The 21,698-nt window shown below is 42.8% G+C and overlaps 1 protein-coding gene across 10 annotated transcripts in view; it reads right to left on the reverse strand.

Annotated features, from left to right (window-relative positions):
- Positions 1 to 4,933: 4,933 nt before the first annotated feature.
- LOC112545315 (uncharacterized) overlaps positions 4,934 to 21,698 on the reverse strand; it is a 44,912-nt gene continuing 28,147 nt past the window's right edge. For 3 of the 10 annotated variants that reach the window (XM_075938814.2, XM_075938815.2, XM_075938818.2), the window contains 4 exons: positions 13,778 to 13,990; positions 8,632 to 8,685; positions 7,042 to 7,853; positions 4,934 to 5,223 (listed from right to left, as the gene is read on the reverse strand). In XM_075938814.2, coding sequence (XP_075794929.2) covers positions 5,131 to 5,223; positions 7,042 to 7,737 — 789 coding nt within the window. In that variant the 5' untranslated portion in view covers positions 7,738 to 7,853; positions 8,632 to 8,685; positions 13,778 to 13,990 and the 3' untranslated portion in view covers positions 4,934 to 5,130. Of the gene's footprint in view, positions 5,224 to 7,041; positions 7,854 to 8,631; positions 8,686 to 9,035; positions 9,100 to 13,777; positions 13,991 to 21,698 lie in introns of all 10 variants that reach the window. The other 7 variants (XM_075938819.2, XM_075938820.2, XM_075938823.2 and 4 more) reach the window with 5 other exon arrangements.

The raw sequence follows: 21,698 nt of genomic DNA on the forward strand, positions 1-21,698 counted from the left end.
GCCTCTTTTCTAAGCTGAAAAGTCCCATTCTTTTAAATCTTTCTTCATATGGGACTTGTTCCAAACCCCTAATCATTTTTTATGCCCTTTTCTGAATTTTTTCCAATGCCAATATATCTTTTTTAAGATGAGGTGACCACATCTGTGCACAATATTCAATATGCAGGCATACCAGGGTTTTATATAGGGGCAATAAGATATTCTCTGTCTTATTCTCTAGCCCTTTTTTAATTACTCCTAACATTCTGTTTGCTTTTTTGATTACCGCTGCACATTGAGTGAGTTTTCAGAGAACTATCTACAATGACACCAAGATCTCTCTCGAGTAGTTACAGCTAAATTAGTCCCGATCATTTTGTATGTATAGCTGGAATTATTTTTTCCAATGTGCATTACTTTACATTTATCAACATTAAATTTCATTTGCCATTTTGTTGCCCAATTACTTAATTTGGTGAGATCTTTTTGAAGCTCTTCACAGTCTGCTTAGGTCTTAGCTATCTTGAGCAGTTTGGTATCATCTGTCAATTTTGCCACCTCCCTGTTTACCCCTTTCTCCAGATCATTTATAAATAAGTTGAATAGGATTGGACCCTTGGGGGACACCACTAGTTACCTCTCTCCATTCTGAAAACTTATTTATTCCTACCTTTTGCTTCCTGTCTTTTAACTAGTTATCAATCTATGAACGGACCTTCCTTCTTATCCCATGACAACTTGCTTTACTTAAGAGCCTTAGATGAGGGACTTTGTCAAAGGCTTTCTGGAAATCTATGTACATTATATCCACTGGATCCCTCTTTTTCCACGTGTCTGTTGACCCCCCTCAAAGAACTCTGTTAGATTAGTAAGTCATGATTTCCTTTTACAGAAACCATGTTGACTTTCCCTCAGTAAATTATGTTCATGTATGTGTATGACAATTTTATTCTTTACTATTGGTTCAACTAATTTGCCCGTTGAGTTATTAATTTTCCAGGGATACAGTAACTGCCAGCTTTTGAACATATCTCTTGATAACAGTGAGTTAGGGTACACTGAGTGTGTCAAGTCTGAGAAGAGTTGCTGACTCAGAGTACTGAGCCACCTGTGGAAGTCTGTGTCACCAAGTCTTGTATGTGTAATATAGCCTTGCATACACAGACATACTTATCATAAACCAAACTTCTTAAAAGTGAACAGAATGTAACCCTTCCAGATCACGAGATGACACCTGAATACTCCGCTGTCTTTGTGCTTTCTCTTACAAGCATCCAAAATGCCATTTTAAGATTTTCCACATGGTGGTTTCTGTAAATCACCCTACTCTCTTGGAGCGCTGAGGTGCAGGGAAAATTCTGCACTTGTATAAAGCCTTTTATTTCTCTTGTATCATGGACATATTGGAGAGTAGATTAACCGGGGGAGGGGAAAGGGTGAGAAAAGGGGAAAGAGAGAGCAAATGGTATTGCCAGTGATCTAATCCTTCCTATTAGAGGGGGAAACAAAACCCCTTATGATATCTAAGGAAGAACTTGCCTTGTAAACAAGTCTCCTGTATAGAACAGAAACAAGAATGGGAATGATTGACCCAGAGGGGCAACCAAAAGCAAGGAAAAGTTTAACAGATCTTAGATTTTCACTTCAGTGCAGCAGCAGGTATTAGAGCGAAGGTCCTGTCTACATTACAGAAAAAAACTATGCAAATGAGGAAAATTAGTGGATTAAAAGATCCTTTGGCCACAACTATATTTTAACATTATTTGTATGCTATCTATTTAATGTGTATCAGATTGTATAAGCTACAGACTTGTGTTTCATTGAAGGGATCTCTCTATTATAGCATTCGCTCTTGTTAAGGTTTTTGTACTTCTCCCTAGGTACCACACATTAAATCCCCCTGAATCTGCCCCAATATATCACCTAGTGTCATAGTAATCCAGTATTTGAAGACGACTCAATTTTTACAGTATATATAAATGCCAATTATAGTACTACTTAAGTTCTTTTATCTGAGCACTTTAGGAAGGTGGGTCACCAGAATCATGCTCTTTTTACAAATGAGGAAACCGAGGGCCAGAGAGATTATGTGACTTACCCACAGTCATAAAGTCAGGCAGTCAAACCCAGAAGTCAGTTCTCCGGATGCCAGCTTCTTGCTCAATCCACATTTGATACTGAAATGTTTCATTTATCATAGCAGATCAGACAAGCAGTCCATGGCGCCCAGTAGCCTGTCTCTAAATAGAGTTCAGTGAGTAGTTTGAAACAAATCATTTATTAGATGAGTTAGCCTCATTTTCTGCATGTGGAACAGCCATGAACAGCTCATTATTTCCTTCAGTTTTATTATTAAAAAATTTTAATGGGCTTTTTTAGGTTGTTTTAGGAAGTTTGGATAATTATTTTAAAGCTTCTTCATTAGACCAGTTCTCTGTGAGTACATCTGATTTGCTATTTGAGCTGTGACTGGTCAGATCATTGCATAGTATCATTTCTCTTCCCTGACTGGAGAAGCACGCAAGCATGTCAGGGCGCAAACACTTACACATGCAAATTTCACATTAGGCTTCCATGTGATTTTGATATTTGATTTTTGGAATTTAATTTACTCATTGATAGTAAAACTGAATGGCAAAAATATTCGTGGAGCATGTATTCCAGAATAAAGTGAACATGGTATCAGCTAATTCACTTTTAAAATTCCAGTGAAAGTACATATACCTTTTTAAAAAATCTTTCAGTATTCCACCAGCTCCATATTCAGAATATCTGGCATCCAATGTTTCTTACAACAAGGTGGCAAAGACAATTGCAGCAGGAGAACAGGAATTTCTTCCTGACCCCTGCAGACTACCTTTGAAACATAAGATCTAATTCAATCCATCTAGCTGCCCATCACTAGCATATAAAATACTATAGTCCTAGACACTAATTTGACTGATTTGAACTCAGTATCTTGAAATTTCATTTGATTTCACCAAAGGATTTTTCCCTCCTTCATTTGTGTTCTCTAAAACCCCTTAATTTTCAATTGAATGGAAATATAGATTTGGACTCGGGGGGCTATTTCTTCCACTTAATGTGCAATCCCCAAAAAATAAACAAATACATTGACACAATGTTGAAGAATGAGACTCACCAGTTTAAACTAAAGTGACTTTTACAGAGTAGCCCAGCTGGCAAAAAAAAAAAAAAAAAGTATACATTTAACTCTGAAACCTGAAGTGTTCTTTGAATATGTTTTAGCCTTAAAGGGATCACAGACTGCAATTATATAATTCTTGTTAACTGATGTTAAAGATAGGCTGGAAAGAATGTATGCTGAGGCCCTGTAATAAAATGAGCTCCTTTACTCCTTTCAAATGTTTGCAAGTCTTGGAGGTTATCCAAAGGTCGAATACAGGAAAAGTCTTGGTGAACAGAAAACATAATCATAAGCTTTTTTAATATGAGCCCTTCTTGTAATAAAATAAAATTATTGTAGGGCAGGGGAGGGCTAGCTCTGTCTCCTTAGATCTAGGGCCAGGGGGTCTGAGCTTTAATCAACTGCTGCAGTTTTTAACCCCCACCCCGCCCCCCACTGAGCTTGTCACTTAGAGAACCAAGTTTAGGTGCATCAGGGTGTGGTGGAAAAAGTAGCAGCAACATAATGAGTTAGGTCCAGCAGTTTTTACATAGGTACAAAGACAAATGTCTGGAATTGCACCCCCTTGGGTTCACTGCAGTAATGGGGACAGGCACTCCCCAAAAAATAAATATACAGTTCTTCATCATTGGCTACCTCAGCCTAGGAATGACGGAACAATACAACCTTCTGTATACATTATGCTTTTTGGCCTGAAAGCTCCAAAATTACTTTACAGAACAGATAAAGAAGAGTCATCTGCCACTGAAACGCAGCTGCTTCTGAAGTGGAATAGAACCACTCTAATTTCATACAGAAACCCTACACAACAGTGCTGGAAGGAAAGGGAATCATATGGAGAACACCACATCCAACTGCAGATACAGGGGAGCTTGGAGAAGCAGATTATAATAATCCAAATAGAAATTTGGAGAGAATACTAGGGCAGCAATATTTGCTTTAGCAAAAGTGCTGTAAGTTCTTTAATGGCCATGAGAGGTCTCGACAGAAATACGAGCATCAATTTTGCTTTCAATAAAGTACTCTCCATCCCACTTAACCCTCAAGTCATTTATTATGGAGTCTATGTCACATGATCTGAGCTTTACAACCCCACTGAGACTAGGGCTTTCCCATGTCTTCATTGACCAAAAAAAACTCATCTTCCAATGTGTGAAAAACTCTTTCCCTCTGTGTTAGTGTCATGATCAGCATACTGAGGAACAATCCCAAGGGGACTTCTGTGACCTCATCCGGTCAGAGCCCTCTGGCAGAAGTGCTGGGTTAAACAGCATTAATGAGCACACAGAGATCCTGAAACCTGAAGGATCCCCCATTATACTGAGGAAGTTGCTCCTCCCCAGTCCAATTTCTTCCTGTGCTGCATTACTTCCTTTACTCATGCATTTCCTCCTCTTCTTTCCCCATCATCATGTCCTGGGGGAAAGAGCCCTCCCCTCTAGATTGCTGAGCAGAGTTATGAAACAAAGCAGGACTTCAACTTTCGCTCCACCCAACCAAAAACTTTACTCCAGGGTTTACGCCCGACCCAATGCATGCTAGATGAGGTGTTGGGAATTGTAATTAATGTGGTGTAGATGCCAGTGCAGTGTGAACACATGGCTCAATCTTGCATGCCATGGCTCCACAAGTAGTCCAGCTGAAGTCAGGCAAGCAGGATCCAGTCCCTGTTGAGTATATTTACTTTGACTCCAAGTCACAGTGCACGAATTCACCCACTAACTTGGAGTGCAACTGTCACCAGTATATTTTCCTGCTCACTCCTGTTTCCAGAAACAGTATTGGAGGGGCCAGGTTTTTCACAGTCAGACAGACAAGCCTTCTAAACATTTAATAAACTTCTACACTTGGAATACAGGGCATATTTATTATTTGAACTTTTTCATTGAGGACCCACCCTCTCTCTAAAGGGATGTAACTGGTCCATATTCAAACAGCAACAGAACTGGACACTGCTTGTAGACCGTGTTCCTTTTTTGGTGGTATTACACAAAGCAGCACTTTCATTTCACTTCACCATCCTTCATCCCTTCCTCCTCTTCTCTCTGCGTGGGATCCCTCAGCTTTAATCTTGCACCACTCCTTCTGTCTTTAAGCTGAAAATCCAATAACATACATTTGTCAGAAAATTCAGTTAAACCATGCTCTTGAGAATTCCAACTTTTCCCCGTTCAGGTCCCAAATCATGATAGCACCAAGCATGTCCTAAAATCCCACTGATTTCTAGGATATGTAAACACATGCTTACGTAGGTGTCAAAGAGAGCATGTGTCAAAGAGCCCATCCTGAATATTTGTCTCTACAGGGGCCCAAGGTAATAGATGATATCCTATAGAGGGGACATGTGTGCTGAATGGCTTGTTGGGGACAGACAAGGAGAGTGTCAGAGTGAGGTGAGCCCAGGGGTCAGTAACCAGGTCAGAGACTGAGGATGAGAACATGTATTAAGCACCAAAAGCCTGCGGGGTGCTGAGCCCTGGCAAATCAGGTCTCCTAGCTCCTTGAAAAATTGCCTCCACGGATTTAAAAGTCAGGCTAAAAAACAGTTTTTTCACCCTCAGTGAGCTCACCAATAGCACAAAGGATTTTGCAGAAATTTAAAATAAAAATTCACCTTGGGGCAAATACCAGGTATGGGTATTTTCTGATCCCAAAACATGAATGTTTCAGGACATGAGAACGGAGATGGCTGCAATGGAAAGTACTTTGCAATCGATGTGATTAAATGACTGAACAAGTTGAAAGCTCTTACGAAAAAAAGGGGAACAAGATGGAAAAGGAAGGGAAATCCCAAGCAGCAATTTTAGTGAACTTCAAACTCTCTCAACCCTCCCCTGGCTTGAGGCTAAGCATGAACATATTCATTTCAGCTAAGGTACATTCACAAGGCAAAGTTGAAAGACTAGATTTATTCTTAATTATGGAGCAGCCATGCCCTTCCTACCCCATATAACTGGACACTGGCCAGACAATGAGTCTGTGAGCCTATGACTATTTTAAAAAGGCAGTAAAGGGGCACTATATATATCAGTGGTCTCCAACCTTTCTAAGTGCAAGATCACTTTTTGAATTTAAGTGCAATGTAATATCTACCTCAAACCCAAATACCCTGGCCCCTTCATGCCCCTTCTCCAAGGCCTTGCCCCTGCACACTCTGTCCTCTCTTCCTCCCTCCCCCATTCTCCCTTCCTTTCACTAGGCAGGGGCAGAGTGTTGGGGCTCATGCTCTGGTCTCGGGCTAAGGTATTTGGAGTGTATGGAGGCTCTGAGCTGAGCCTGGGGCAGGGAATTGGGATGTGTATGTGGGTGGGTGTGAGGGGGGGTTCAGGCTCTCTAAAGGAGTTTAGTTCCGGGGGGCTCAAGGCTAGGACAGGGACTTCGGGTACAGGAGGGGGTTCTTGACTGGGGCAGGGGTTCGGAGCTGGCTCCAGCTGTACATTGCTTACCTCAGGTGGCTCTTGGGTGGTGGTGCAGTGGGGCTAAGGCAGGCTCGCCCCTGCCCTGGCCCTGCACTCCTTTCAAAAGCTGCCAGCAAACTCCCTCCATCCCAAGCCCTGTTGTGCCGCGCCTCCCCCACCCTTTCCCCACCCCCCATTCTGTGAAGACAGAATACAGGGTAGAAGAGGGGGCACCCTGACATCAGTGCCACCTCCTCGCTCTTTCCTGCTCTGTACCGCAAGCAGGAGGCTCCCAGGAGAACGGGGAGCTCCAAGACAAAGGGCAGGAGAGCCACAGCAGTGTGGGGAGGGGCAGCTGAAGTGCTGCACTTTGTAGCTCTTGGCCATACCAGTCGGGATCCCCTGTCAGAGGCTCCATGATCTACCAGTGGATCCCGATATACTGGTTGGTGACCACTGATATACATTCACTTGATATTCATGCAAGCTGGACACCCATGTTGCTGTGATTGCTACCTCTGCTGCTGCTGACTGCAGCACCTTGGCTACTTCTGCGTTTGCCACCCTCTCTGCTACTTTGGCTATTAACTTCAGATCAGCTTGCATTTTCACTGCTGCTCCTCTTCTTCCTGGTGCTTCCGCCACTGCTGCTGCTGCAGCTGCTCCTTCTTGTGCTTCCACCACTGCTGCTGCAACTGCAGCTCCTACTGGAGCTTCCTTGGCCACTGCTGCAGCAGCCCCTTCTGGTATTTCTGCTGCTCCTGTAGCAATGATTCCTTCTGGTGCTTCCACCACCACTGCTGCAACTGCTGATCCCTCCGAAGCTTCCACTCCTGCTGCTGGTGCTTCCACTGCCGTGGCAGCCCCTTCTGACGCTTCCACTGTCACTGCTGCAGTGACTCCTTCTGGTGTTTCTGCCACGGCTGCTGCAACTGCTGCTCCCTCTGGAGTTTCCACTTCCACTGCTTCAGCAGCTCCTTCTGGTACCTTCACCACTGCTGCCTCCAATGCTGCTGCCGTGACTCCTTCTGATGCTCCCACCACTGCAGCTGCAGCAGCTCCTTCTGGTGCTGCCATGGTCACTGCTGCTGTGACTCCTTCAGATTTTTCCATCACTGCTGCTACAACCGCTGCTCCTTCTGCCCCTGCTGATACTTCCACTGTTGCTTCAGCAGTGGTTCCTTCTGGTGCTTCTACCACTGCTGTTTCCATATCTGCTGCAGCAGGTGGTGGTGCTGTTGTCTGCAGTGTAACTGAGCAACTATTCAGCAAAATGCACCTCCCAGAACACAGTGCAGGCCTGCAGAATCTGAAGAATAGCCCTGATCCTTTTGACAAAACATGCAATAAATAAATAAATAAATAAAATCACATAACTACCTTCAAAAACATTGCCTCACAGTATAACAAACAGACGAGCAGTGTGGAACCCTGGAACCAGATTAGCTGAAGGACTGTTTTTCAGCATCCAGTCCCTTCTGCACAGGAACTAAGGAAGCTCCTAAGCCTGCCAGCCTGAGGGGCAAGACTCTGAGGTGTAGAGTTCACATAACTCAGCCGCCATACTCAGATTCCAGTATTACTGCTATCCAGATCAGAGTCGCTTAGGATTTGGGACCTGATCTAAGTTCAGTGGCACAGCCATTTACCAGCTTTTTCAGTATTTGTGAGAGTGAGTGTGTGTGTGTGCGCGCGCGTGCAATCAAGTATGAGACCTGGGAACATACAAATTGAAACGTGTGCTTTTCCCAGACTACCCTATGGGCAGGAAAAGTTAGGCACAAGTCAAGGAGTTATTGTATTATCTTCGCCCAAAATTTCTGCCGTGCACCTCAGTTCTGGCCCAAAACACCCCTTGCTGTTCCAGTACGGGGCTCCCAACATAGTTCTGCCAATGCAGTCCAGAAGGATACTTTTAAAATAATGCTGCTATTGAACTATGCCTTGGACTAGGATATTCCTTCTGGTGGCATTGGAAAATCATCAGCCCATATGGAAGGGGTTTTGACAATCAAACAACATTATTTTTGGTAAAAATTTGTAACAGTGTAATACACATAACTGACACTGGCAGACATGATTAGGCAGTTCCTGTCTCAAGTTTACCTTCTCTTCTTCAGGTTTCTTTTCAGAGGCTGTATTAAAACTGTTGCATCTGACCTATTGGAAAGATCAGGCATTATGTTATCCAATCCATATAAAACATACTTATTTTTAATTACAGTATAAATACCTTGTATCTAAAACAACACACTCTGAAAATATAATTTCTGTGAGGATACTGCAATCTAGCTGCCAGTTACAGGAGCTGGTTTCTGAAATTCTGTTGACAGTCCTTTCCAGGAATGCTAAAACCAGGACATAGGGAGGACCTGTGCAATGATGCTAGACGGCCCAAAGTGTTTTTAGTTAATATGCAAGTTAAAGAGTAAGATGGATCTATCAAAGCAAAGGGATCTGTGATCTATCAAAGCAATACATATATAGGGCTCCTGGGTCCTATTCCTCACTTGGCCACAGACTCACTGTACGACCTTGGACAAATCACGTCTCTTCAGGCCTCAGTTTCCCCATCTGTAAAATAGAAATAATGATACAGGGCTAAATTCATTAATGTTCACAAAACCCTTTGAAATACTGGCATGAAAAAGTGGTCCAAAAGCAAAGGATTATTATTTTCTCAAGGTGTATTTTTCTATCACAGCATAGAGTGTATATATTTGTTCTAAAAAGCAAATGATAAGTGTTTGGTTGCAAAATTGTATGTAAATTGCTTTGTCAAAGAATAAGTGTCTTACAGGGATCATCTTAAGGGAAAAATCCAGCAAACAGGGTAGAAAAATATGAGGTTTTCCATTTGTGAAATGGTGGTAGCAGACCACTCCTTTAGTTGTATTACCAGGCTCAGAGAACTGGAACTCAAATTCAAGCAGAGACTTTTTACTGGGACCCCCAAGCTAACAACTCCAACACTTGGAAAAACTGGTCAGGAGGGTGATTTTATGTGTCATTCAACAAGGTGATAGTGGGGATGGACACAACAGTCACTCCCAATGAGTAGCCCAATCAGAATCAGCAGACATTCTGAGAGACTGTGGGATTTGCAATGTGAGCACACTCCGGACACTGCAGAAAGGACAGTGCTGGCTAGTCCCAGTCCAGGTACACTTCACATATTGCTACACAGGAAGTCTTGCAGCATTTTGCGTTATGAAATGGTGATGACATGATCATTCAGTGCCATTTAGTGGAGTGAACTAGAGAAGAAAACAAAAATAAGGCTAAAGATGCCATGAAAGAAAGGGGGTGGGGAGCTAAATGCCAGGTGTTGAAGAAGAAAATAGAGACGGTGAAAAGCATAAGAAAGAAAAAACAGGAACAGGAGAAGATAGAGAGATGGAGAAAGATTTAAGGTAACAGAAGAGAAAGGGAGAGAACAAGCAGGAGAAGAGAAGGAGGAAATCACCAGACCGTTGCTCAAGGAGGAAACAGCCATGCTTAGATTATGTGTATGCTGCAATACAATATATGATTGCAACTGGGGAGACCATCCTTGTATTAGCTTTATCCTTGTATTTGATAAGAATAGCAGTGTGGATACCGCAGTGCGGATACCGCAGTGCAGGTTTCAGCAATGCAAGTAGGTATCCACGTTCCGGGCTGACTGGTAAAATACATGCTGCCACATCTTCATTGCTATATTTAAGAAATGCCAGTGCAGATAGAGCTAGGCAGGGATATCTACGCAAACTGCAGGCACAGCTTGGCCTGCAGCATACTCATGCTCTGTGCTGTACTCGAGACCTGGTAGGAGATGTAAAGGCAAATGCTGCCTGAACGAATCCTGCTGGATGCATGTAGGTGACTCGCCTAGATGTAACTGCCGCATTAACAACCTACCTAAATATCTACTTCATTAAATAGTAGCCCTGTAGGTCTGCTGACAAGAACCCATTTCTCTCCCCTTTGGTAATTACCCCAGAAGACTGTCATGCTCACTGGCCAAGAAACATGCAACAAGCAGCCTTTCGTGCTTTGTCCCTAGCTGTTCACATGCAGCAGGTAAAGGAAGGCTGATGTCTACCTGACACACCCACCCCCAGCCACATTCACACTTTCCCATTGCCAAGACTTTTCTGGGTGGGGTAAATATAAACTCAAGAGAAAGACAGAAGGAGCTGGAAATGGCCCACGGCACCTCCCCCACTGCCCACAGAAAAGTAGGGTAGGTACCGACTGTGACAATTCACAGTTGGTAAGGTTGGTTTAACTGTGATTCAATGTTTGGAAGGAAGGAGGAGATAGCTGGGCTCTACAAACATAAGGAAAGGAAATATGGCCTTGAGACTAAGGGCCTGGTCTAAGATTCAGGACACAGGCTTCCCATGCACCTATGGGGGAAATCTTTTAATCTATACCTGTTTCCTACCTGTAAAATTAATAATGGGTATGTTTACACTGCAATTAAAAACTCATGGCTAGTCTGTGCCAGCCAACTTGGGCATGAGGGGCTTTGGTGAAGAGACTATCAACCTGCAATATGATCTAGAGCCCTGTAGTAGAATTGGGATCCCGTGGGTCCCAGAGGACCAACTGACATAATAATTTGTTAAGTGGTAACAGTGTACTGTACTATGTAATAACTGTGTAATGTACTTCATTGTGGGCAGGATAGGGTGGCCAAACCCAGACTTCAGTAATTTGTGAGAAAACACTTAAATCTCTCATCCATTTGTCATACATAGAATTTCGGCAATGTGAAGCACATTTTTCTTGTTTTTTAATAAAGGTTTTAATACTAAAATTTAAAAGAAGGATTGAAATAGATTTGATGGCCATTGCAACAGGAGTTGAAGTATTTTTACATGATATAAGCAAGAGTTATTTTATTCTTTTAGTGATAACAATTATGTCTAAATTAGGGTTTTTGTTTATTTGCTTTGGGAGCAATCTGTCTCTCTTATGGGATTTGCAGGAGTTAAGGTTTTTGCATGTGGAAGCAGGATTAAAATGCAAGAAGCATTACAGGTGGGTGGGAATGGGTACTGCAGGGTGAGACAGCATCAGGATTAAAAACATAGTCCCATGCAGGGCTCTAGAGCAAATGTTTGGATTGGGCTAGAGCTTGAGCTCTAGGATCCCATGAGGTGGGAGGGTCCCATAGCTTGGACTGGAGCCCAACTGCCTACATGGCATTAAATAGTCCCACAGCCCAAGCCCTGTAAGCCTGAGTCAGCTGGCATGGGCCGGAATCGGATTACATTGTTCTGGCCATGTTAAAAAGCCTTACGACTATTTCATTGAAACTCTCTAGTGCCTTGATACTAGAAGGAGGGACTTGTAATTTGGCAGTGCTGGGAAGTCAGGGTTGTGTCTTTTGCTGTCCTTGTGAAATTCATCCACATTTGGCCAAGTTATAAACTACTGAAAAATCAGAGTTCAAACATACTCACTGAAGAGCTGAGTTTGGCAGCTAAATTCTCTTAACTTCCCAACCTTAATGCTCTTTTATTATACGTTTTAAAATGCAATGTATAAAAACAATAACTAGTAACCTTTAGTGACATCGAGCCCTGCCCCACGTTTCCTTTCTTGGTTTAGAGACAAACAAGCCCTAGATAACAACAAGCTATCCTGTGGCATCTTAGGGTACATCTACACAGCCACATTATTTTGAAATAAATAGCATTATTTCAAAACAACTTAGTCTGTGTCTACGCAGCAGGCAGTTATTTTGAAATACTGTTGAAGTACTGTCAAGCTGGAGGACTTCTTACTCCAACTCCTGTAACCCTCATTGTATGAGGAGTAAGGGAAGCCAGAGGAAGAGTGCTCTATTTCGAAATAAGTGCTGTGTAGACACTCCCAATTTCAAAATAAGCTACACAATTGACGTAGCTCAATTTGTATAGCTTATTTTGAGTTAAGCCCTGCTGTGTAGATGCACCTTTAGACACTAATGCTTTCATGGGTAAAACCCACTTTATCAGATGAGTAAGCCTTAGAAAAATGGCATGTTATGACATTACATTCAGCTACTGCACGGCAAACTATGCTGATGGGGTTCATTCATTTACAAAATTGGTTGTTGGTCAGGAAACACAAGGAGATTCATGCAGTTGCAAAGCATAGTTGGTTACATAAGAACGTCCATACTGGCTCAGACCAATGGTCCATCTAGCCCAGTATCCTGTCTTCTGACAGTGGCCAATGTTAGGTGTCCCCAGAGGGAATGATCAGAACAGGTATTCATCAAGCAATCTGACCCTTGTTACCCATTCCCAGCCTTTAACAAAACAGAGGTTAGGGACACTGTTCCTACCAATCTTGGTTAATAGCCATTGATGGATCTATCCTCCTTGAATTTATCATTCTTTTTTGGACCCTGTTAAAGCCCTGTTCTTCACAACATCCTCTGGCAAGGAGTTCCATAGGTTGACTATGTACTGTGTGAAGAAATACTTCCTTTTGTTTGTTTTAAACCTGCTACCTATTCATTTCATTTGGTGACCTTTCAGTTCTTTTGTTATGGAAACAGGTAAATAACTTTTCCTTCTTCACTTTCTCTACACTAGTCACGATTTTATAGACCTCTATTATATCCCCCCTTTTCTAAGATGAAAAGTCCCAAACCTTTTAATCTCTCTTCATATGGCAGCCATTCCAAACCACTAATAATTTTTGTTGCCTGTTTCTGAACTTTTTCCAGAGCTAAGATATCTTTTTTGAAATTAGGTGATCACATCTGTACACAATTCAAACAATCCTGGGCCACATGAATGAAACACCTAAGATTCAGCAAACAAACATCCTTCCTGCCCCAGATTCCCATGAAATTCCAGATGAAGAGAAGAGTCGTCCATATGTCCCAGGCAGAGCTCCACTAGGATTGGTGTCATTCCTTCTCTAGCATCTGGCCCCTGCAGCTAGTCACAACAGTGTAGGACTTAAACAGTGTAGAAAGCAGAGCAAGATAGGAGAAATACAGCAGAGTTGGCAAATTAGCACTAGAGCTACTCTGAGACCGGAGAAATGTTGACCCATCAGACATTCTCTTCTACATTCATGTCAAAGCTGTTATTACCCAACTCAATCACAGAGCTTAGGTCATTAAACAATACTGATGAGAATGCAGTGGAGAATTCTAGCCTCCTATCATCATATCACTGAATTGCTTCTTCATTCTCTCACATCAGGAATATATGATTTATATCACACTTTAACAGCTCCCAAAGAACCTAAAAAAATTTACCACGATGCTTATGGTAGAACTCTTGAAAAATCAAGGTAATCATTGACAAAAACAGAATTTCTAACGTCAAAACTTTCTAATTAACAAGAGGGTCCTCAGGAACATGTAGCCTCTCCAGCATGACAGCTACACTCCGAGATGAAGATTTCTATCCACAACTTTGACAAGAGAAGTGTGGAAATATTTGTCAGTTGTTGATCTTTCCACAAGAGCCTGCAGAGATGAAAAAGAAAGAAAAGGTCAGCCTAAACCATTTCTGTCAGTCTGTTCTAGGGATGTAGTACAATATGTGTAAAAGGCAACTTCCTTCTTAGTGCAGTCCCTCTTACTTCACCATAAGGAGACTTCTTTGCCATTCCTATGAAGTAGGATGTGTCCATAAGTCTGAACATGAAAACAGGTATCAAGTCCAGAAACACACAATGGATGGCCTGGTGTAATTGGATAAGGCTGTGAATTCAAAATCCACCTTCTTCTCTCTGCTACTAAAGCCAGATAGCCAGTAGAATTCAGCATACCTCATGTGGACTACATAAAGGGCACATATCCTTTGGCAGGTGCACAAAGAACCTTTCTTGTTACAATCCAACCTTCTCCCAAACAACATTTACAAATTATCTGATGGGGTATTTTTATTGGCCAGTCTCCGGTAAAATGGGGATGAAAACAAAATATTCTGATTCCATATGCTGCATAGGCCAAACTGGTAGAGTCATACAATTATGACAGAGGGAAATCACCTTAATGGAAAAGCTTTGCTTAAAATTTAACACAAATGTTAAGCTGCAAAACAAATTTTTAAATGACTGTTACACTAATAGTAGAACCAGGAGAGAAGCTGCTTTGTTCTGCTGGAAATTAGCCTTTCAGCGATGCTGTCCCAAGTGACAATTTGTTTAGCAATAGGGCCGGCACCATGAAGTAGCTCCAAAACACCACCTAGTACTTAAAATTCTATTTACTAAAGGTCGGATCCCTGACACAACACTCAGCCCAGCGCTGCACTGGGATTGTACAGGTGCCTGTGAGGGTGAAGGAAAGAATCCCTGCCCCCAAGCAAATCACTTAACAGGATTTTGTGGCTGATCTTCGTCTATTTAGATTGTAAGCTCTTCTGGTCAGAGACCGTGTTTTGAAGTAAATGGGAGGTTTGCAACCAACTTCAATGCAAGCAGGGTGTGACTGTATTTCATATGGCATCAAAGTCCATACCACAGTGCACAAGAAGGAAATACTATTTTACTCACTCTTGAAGGCAGCTATCTCTGGCGGGGAATGTTATGCTCATTTACTACTAACACTACACAATAATTTAGGAGAAGTAGGAAAGAAAAACATGAAAAAACAACCAGCACTGCTCATATCGTGGAAATTATTATTTGTGAATCAATGAGGAAAATGTGCCAAAATTGTTACATATTTTATTCAGTCACCTCTAATAACAGAAAACATAGAGCTAAATCAGGGTAGCCACAATGCAATTGACTGAGCTGGAATTTAATCAATTTTTGCAGAAATTTCTGTGTGGTCTTTAATTACTGCAAATGATCAGAGATTTTTTTGGCAGGGAAAGGGAAGCAAGCAAAACAAAGCATTTCTGGGTTCATAAGGAAGCACTAGCCCAAACCCCTATTATCCAATGAGAAAGACTTCACCTCCCTAGTGAAAGGTTTCTTTATCTTTTGAAATAAGCCAAAAAGTTCAGATAAAATGTTAGCAGTCTTGAAACTTTGCCAGAACTTATGGTTCTCAAATTCATATTTTTCAGGAGAGAAAAATGGTAATTTGTCTCTTCTTGCTGTGTTGCACTGCATAGTTATTGCGCACTTCACTTGCAGCTCAGGGCAAAACTTGGGATATACTAAAATCCCAAAGGAAAATCCACTTGTGGTATTGCCAGCATAAACCAAGGAGCAGTAAAACTCTCCTAAGACTGTTCTTAGGAGATTCCCAGACCAAAGATCTCCAGATTAGTTTGTATAAACCTCTGGATAAACATCTGAAATGTGGAAGGTTCAGTCACAAATTAGCCTTTTCTACTGCACCTCTCACACAGACCCTTCATATGCTCCTGGTCTATTTGGGTTGTAGAGTCTTGGGGGCAGGGACTATGAACTTTTGCATTTGTGCAATGTCAGCACTATTGGACCTTGATGATGAGCCTTTTAGACATTGTTGTAATATAATCATAATCTGATGCTATGGGCCAGGACTAAACAATGTGATCTTCTTCCCCCAGCAGCCCACATCAATCCAGGCCACTATAATATTGGTGTCAAATTAATCATACGAGCAAGTTTTAATACATGAAAATTCATTAGACACTGTGCACCCAAGTGATCAGAAAGCAGCAAGTGAAATAAAATGACCAAGTCAAACTAGAACAAAAATAAAAAATGTTTATGGGGGAAAAATAATTGATATATCCATCCAACCATATGCTACTTCTGGAAGAGATGAGGGGAGGAAAGAAGTGGTCCCATCAGTGGGGTCAGTTTTCTGCTGGTCCTAGTTTGGGGGAAATAAATCCCATGAAGACAAAGTGGGCATTCTAACACTGAGCTAAAATTCCACTCTTTTCCCCCTAGTATAAAGCGAGCAGTCTCATAAAGAATCAAAATGTAGATAATCTTCAGGGTTATTGTGATTTGACTATGAGCTTTCTCATCAGGCTGCCAATGGGAAAAGAAGAGGGAGAAAGCTTTCTGAATCAGGCTGTTATCATTTATACCACATTACAATCCAAAATGAAAAATGACTTGCTCCAGATTTGATAGAATAAAGCATCTTGAGATGCAATAGAAGTACCCAATTTTCAATAAAGATATTAAACCTAAGCTTCAAAAAAAAGGGAATAATTACATCGTTTTTTGCTTTGAGTTTTAATGTTAAAAGTGTCAATTTATAAAACTAGGTGAACAGCCACAATGCATAAGCAGACTGTAGCTAATTAGGCCCCTTTTGATCCTTTATTTTGCCTAGAAGCTTATTTAACAACTTTACACAAAACTCAAGGTTTCTGCACACTCATGGACTGAGGGAGAGAAGGAAGACTCAGCAGGGAATAATTCTTTATGCTGCTTGTTTAAGGTAGACATCTCATCATTTCCTAAACCATACAGCTCTATCACCCAAACCAGCGAACACTTCCTAGCAGCAAGATCTGCTCTTATTTGAGGTTTTTGGATGGGAAGCACTATACAGCCTTATTATAAATAGTAAGGCATTAATATATTAATAGTATGATCCCCCACCACCACACACACTCAATTTGAATGGCTTTAGATTAAGAAAAGAAGAAAGAACTAATGTCAAGCCTTCATAAGAGCTCATAGTATGTGTGTGTCCCCATTACAGGCTGCCTCTGAGAACAAACTGACGGCTGACTCTGCCCAGTAATGTCGTTCTTAGAAATCTAAAGATGCAACATAGAAAGAAGAAAAACATTGGTGTTTCATAGCCGAATAGATTTCATTTGAATTGTAGTGCAGTATTCCAAATGAAGATGTAAAATCCCTCTCACCTGGGACAACTAATACTAAACCATGAAACAGTGCACAAGGGCCAAATTCTGTTTAATTTCACCAGTGCAAATCTGAATAACTTAGAAAAATTATGGCTTTATTCTGGATTTACACTCAAGTAAATGAGTGTCAAATTTGGTTTTCAGAGATAGACAATATGGGACCTAATAAGACTTTTCCACCTGTACATCCTTGGTCGTGCTATATAACACCACCTTTTTTTCTTTCCACAATGGGGTCCTCCAAAAGCTGCCTCAGAGACTTCAGGATCTAGCATCACTTTACCACCAATTTGTTCTCTCTGGGGCACACAGATGGGCACGTCTCCTGAACTGAGATGGGTAGCAGGAGACAGGATTAACAGTCCTGAGCTCCTGTCTCTAGAGTTCGAGGAGACTTGCCACAGCAGCAGACACAAAACTCCCGATCTTTTGGCAACATGAAGGAGAATCATCAGGCCCAATGAACAGACATCTGGAGGGCCAGGAGAGCCAGAGGGACTTAAAAAACAATAGTCTCAACTAACAAAAGCAGTTGCTAGTTGAGTTGACTCCTGGGCTCAGTAGAGGATTAAAAAAAAAAAAAACGATCTTGCATCATCACTGAGACTAAAATGTGGGGTGAAAACAATGAGGTTACACAAATATTAGCTGCTATGTTGCAACAGGAAGATGTTTACTAAGGAAGTATTTCAGAAGAAACTGGCATTCCTGGGAATATGAACTGGCAGGAACTCTTTCCTTTTAGCCAAGACTCATCTGCAACCCACACAGCTGACAAAGCAAGACTAGGCGTTGTCAGGGACCAGTCCAACTGGGAGAATAACCCCAGCCAGTCACCCTTCAGACCACAATTGTGAATTATGTATAAATTCCCTCTGCCAAAGACTTTCAGATGGCCAGGCAAAGGATGCTGATACTATCAGAGAAGGAATTGCACCCAGGCCTGCTAACCCACAAGCCTGAGAGTTTGGACTCCTGATACCTCTTATGAGGTATCAGCTGCTAGCTCCCAGTGAGGGAGGAGGAGGATCCTGAAGTCCATATTTTACAGGTATTTAGGAGCTGTTCTACTCAGTAATACTGAGTGATTTAGGAGCCAATCATTTTTCAAAGTAATTTAGGCACACAGAAGCCTAAGTCTCATGGAAAATCAATGAGAATTATGTTCTTAGGTGCCTAAGTCGTTTTGAAAGTAGGCTTCTATATCACATAGGTGTAATGTGATCAGAGCAACACTTAAATACCTTTAAAACTCTGAAAGCCCAAGCTTCTCTGAGTCTTTGTTTCTATAAAGGAGAGACATGCCAATGGCACAGGGAGGAGTGGGGATTGCGAGTTAGGTTTAATACATTAATGTCTGTACAGAACTTTGAGAGCCTTTGATTAAGGTGCTAAAGTAAGGCAGCATTGTTGTTGCCTCAGCCTGATCCTAAGAACTGTAAAGTGAGAAACACAACTCAAATCCTCAGTCCTCCTTCTGTCTCTGGAACAGAAGGGGAGGTACTAACCCCCTTCTACTGTATCCCAATTGCAAAATAAGCCACTCCCACTTCTTTTGGCCCTGCACCAGTAAGCAGTTGCAAGTCTCTTGTCCCTACCCATCTCACTTCTGACTCTCCAGGAGCTCTCTGTATTGCCCACCTGAGCATGCATGAATTCACACCACCCTCTGCTTGGGCTTTAGCATCAACCTATGCCCACCTCTGCTGCTTCCTAAATTGAGGGAGGGAACCTTGGGGAGCAGCAGGGAGGTTCCAGCAGCAGGGAGTGGGGTGAGAGTTTAGCTCCAGCCAATTTCTCTCTTCCTCAGCACTGTGTTGCTCCTACAGGGAATCTGTGTCATTCTGAAGATATAACACCCCTCAGAAGTAGCCAATTAAATCTTGGACTGTATCATGTCCCCATTAGAAGGGCCTAGTCCCAGAATTGAGATCCTTAGCCAAACTCAGTCCACCCCCATCTCAGGTCTTTGCCCACCTCTCCTCTTCTACAACATGAATGTTTTCATTTTAACCTCATTTACAATTCCATCAGGTGTATAAGATGTTATAATTTATCAGTTACTGTCATGGTCATGAGGGATGGCCAGCAGCCTGGGGACTAAGAGGTTAACTATGTCCCTAAACATAGCCAGATAGCATTCAGGCAATAGAAATGCAGATAGAGATTTTCAAACTGAGACAAAGGAATTTTGGGGTTTTCCTTCCTTGGTCTCTGTACAATTTTCTCTCCAGATACTGAGGGGGACAGACAACATGTCCCTCTCCAAAGAAAAGACTCTTCACCATCTGAAAGTAGGGCAAAGTCTAGAATAATTCCATTAGGTTTTATTGTTTTATGGTTTGGGAATGGGAATCTGATGTCTGTGCATTTAGAAATGGGTTTTCCTTTCCTTTGTAACTAAGTTGGAATTGGTCCTGCCTAGAGCAGGGGGCTGGACTTGATGACCTTCTGAGGTCTCTTCCAGTTCTATGATTCTATTATTCTAAGTTTTGTTCCCATGGAAAATTACTCATGAGTTCATTAATTGGTGGCTCTTACCATCTAGCCAATCCAGCTATGCTTGTAACAGGAGTACTGTTGTAATAAGAAGAAGTTACTCACCCTGTGTAGTAACGATGGTTCTTCGAGATGTGTCCCCGTGGGTGCTCCACTCCAGGTGTCGGGTCCCGTCCCGGCGCCGCTGGTCGGAAAGTTTTCCATGGCTGTAGCCGGGCCGGACCGCGCATGCGCGAGCGCAGCGTGCGGCGTTCGCGCCTTTGCAACGGTCCGGCCCCTGCTTGTCAGTTCCTCTCACCGCTCGGTCCCTGGAAGACAAAACAAAGAGACCCGGAGCGGGGAGGAGGGTGGGGCGTGGAGCACCCACGGGGACACATCTCGAAGAACCATCGTTACTACACAGGGTGAGTAACTTCTTCTTCTTCTTCGAGTGGTCCCCGTGGGTGCTCCACTCCAGGTGAGTACAAAGCAGTAACCCAGAACGCGCTCCGGGTCAATTATTTTCTACCGTGGACAGTACCGCCGAGGCTACCGCAGCGTCTGAAGCCCATCTCTTCGTTATGGCATAATGACGTGCGAAAGTTACACTAGAAGCCCAAGTAGCCGCACGGCAGATATCCGCTAGGGGAACTCCCCTTGCGAAGGCGGTGGAAGTCGCTACCGCTCGTGTGGAGTGAGCCCGAGGCAAAGAAGGAAGAGGTTTGTTTCTAATTGAGTGACATTCCGTAATGCAGAGCGTAATTAATTTTGCAATGCGCTGAGTGGAAAGTGCCTTGCCTTTCGATATAGGTGCCAGGGATACCAATAACCTGTCAGTTCGTCGCCATTGGCGTGTTCTGTCTATATAGAAAGACAGCGCGCGTCAGACGTCGAGTGTGTGGAACAGAGCGTCTCTACTGGAGGAATGAGGTTTGGGATAAAAAGTCGGGAGAACGATAGGCTCATTAATGTGGAAAGAAGAACAGACTTTGGGAATAAAGTCCGGGTGTAATCGGAGCGTTACTGTGTCTTTGGAAAAAATCGTAAAGGGAGGGCTTGCCATCAGCGCCCCCAGTTCCCCTACCCGTCTTGCCGATGTAATCGCAAGTAGGAAGACTATTTTCATCGTTAAATAATGTAGCGAAACCGATATCAAGGGTTCGAAAGGTGGGTACATAATGGTATCCAACACTAAATCGAGATTCCAAGACGGGGAGGGTGCGCTTCGTGGCGGATATAAGTTTTGGAGTCCTTTCAAAAACCTCTTTGTAATCACGTGGGAGAAGTGCGCTGAACCTTCTACTGGATGGTGAAAAGCACTGATGGCTGCCATGTGCACTCTTAGAGATGATAGTGTAAGACCTGAGTTCCGTAAATAAAGGATGTAGTCCAAAACATTCTGTAGAGGGGATGATAGGGGGTGCATGTCGTTCTGAGTGCACCAGTCAGAAAATCTTCGCCACTTTGCCAGGTACGTATTCCGCGTAGACTCCTTCCTACTGTGAAGAAGTACTGTCTTGACCTCTTCAGAGCACAGATTTTCGTCTCCTTTCAACCACTGAGAAGCCACGCCGTCAGATGCAACGGCTGCAGCCTGGGGTGTACTAGCGCACCTCGTTCCTGCGTAAGGAGATCTTGATGGAGAGGAAGAGGGTAAGGTGGCTGAATTGACATCCTGTGTAAGAATGGATACCAGGCTTGTCTGGGCCATGCTGGCGCTAGCAAAATGACCGTCGCCGCCTCTAATCTGATTTTCTCCAGTGTCCTGGAGATAAGTGGCGTGGGAGGAAACGCGTACAGAAGTGCCTTCTTCCATCTGATCAGAAGTGCATCGCCTAGAGAGCCTTTGCCGAGTCCTGCTCTTGAGCAATATAGGCGACACTTCCTGTTGCTGTATGTTGCGAATAGATCTACCAG

The sequence above is a fragment of the Pelodiscus sinensis genome, chromosome 11 (genome assembly GCF_052426305.1).
Source record: "Pelodiscus sinensis isolate ZL-2025 chromosome 11, ASM5242630v1, whole genome shotgun sequence".
Lineage (NCBI taxonomy): Eukaryota > Metazoa > Chordata > Testudines > Trionychidae > Pelodiscus > Pelodiscus sinensis.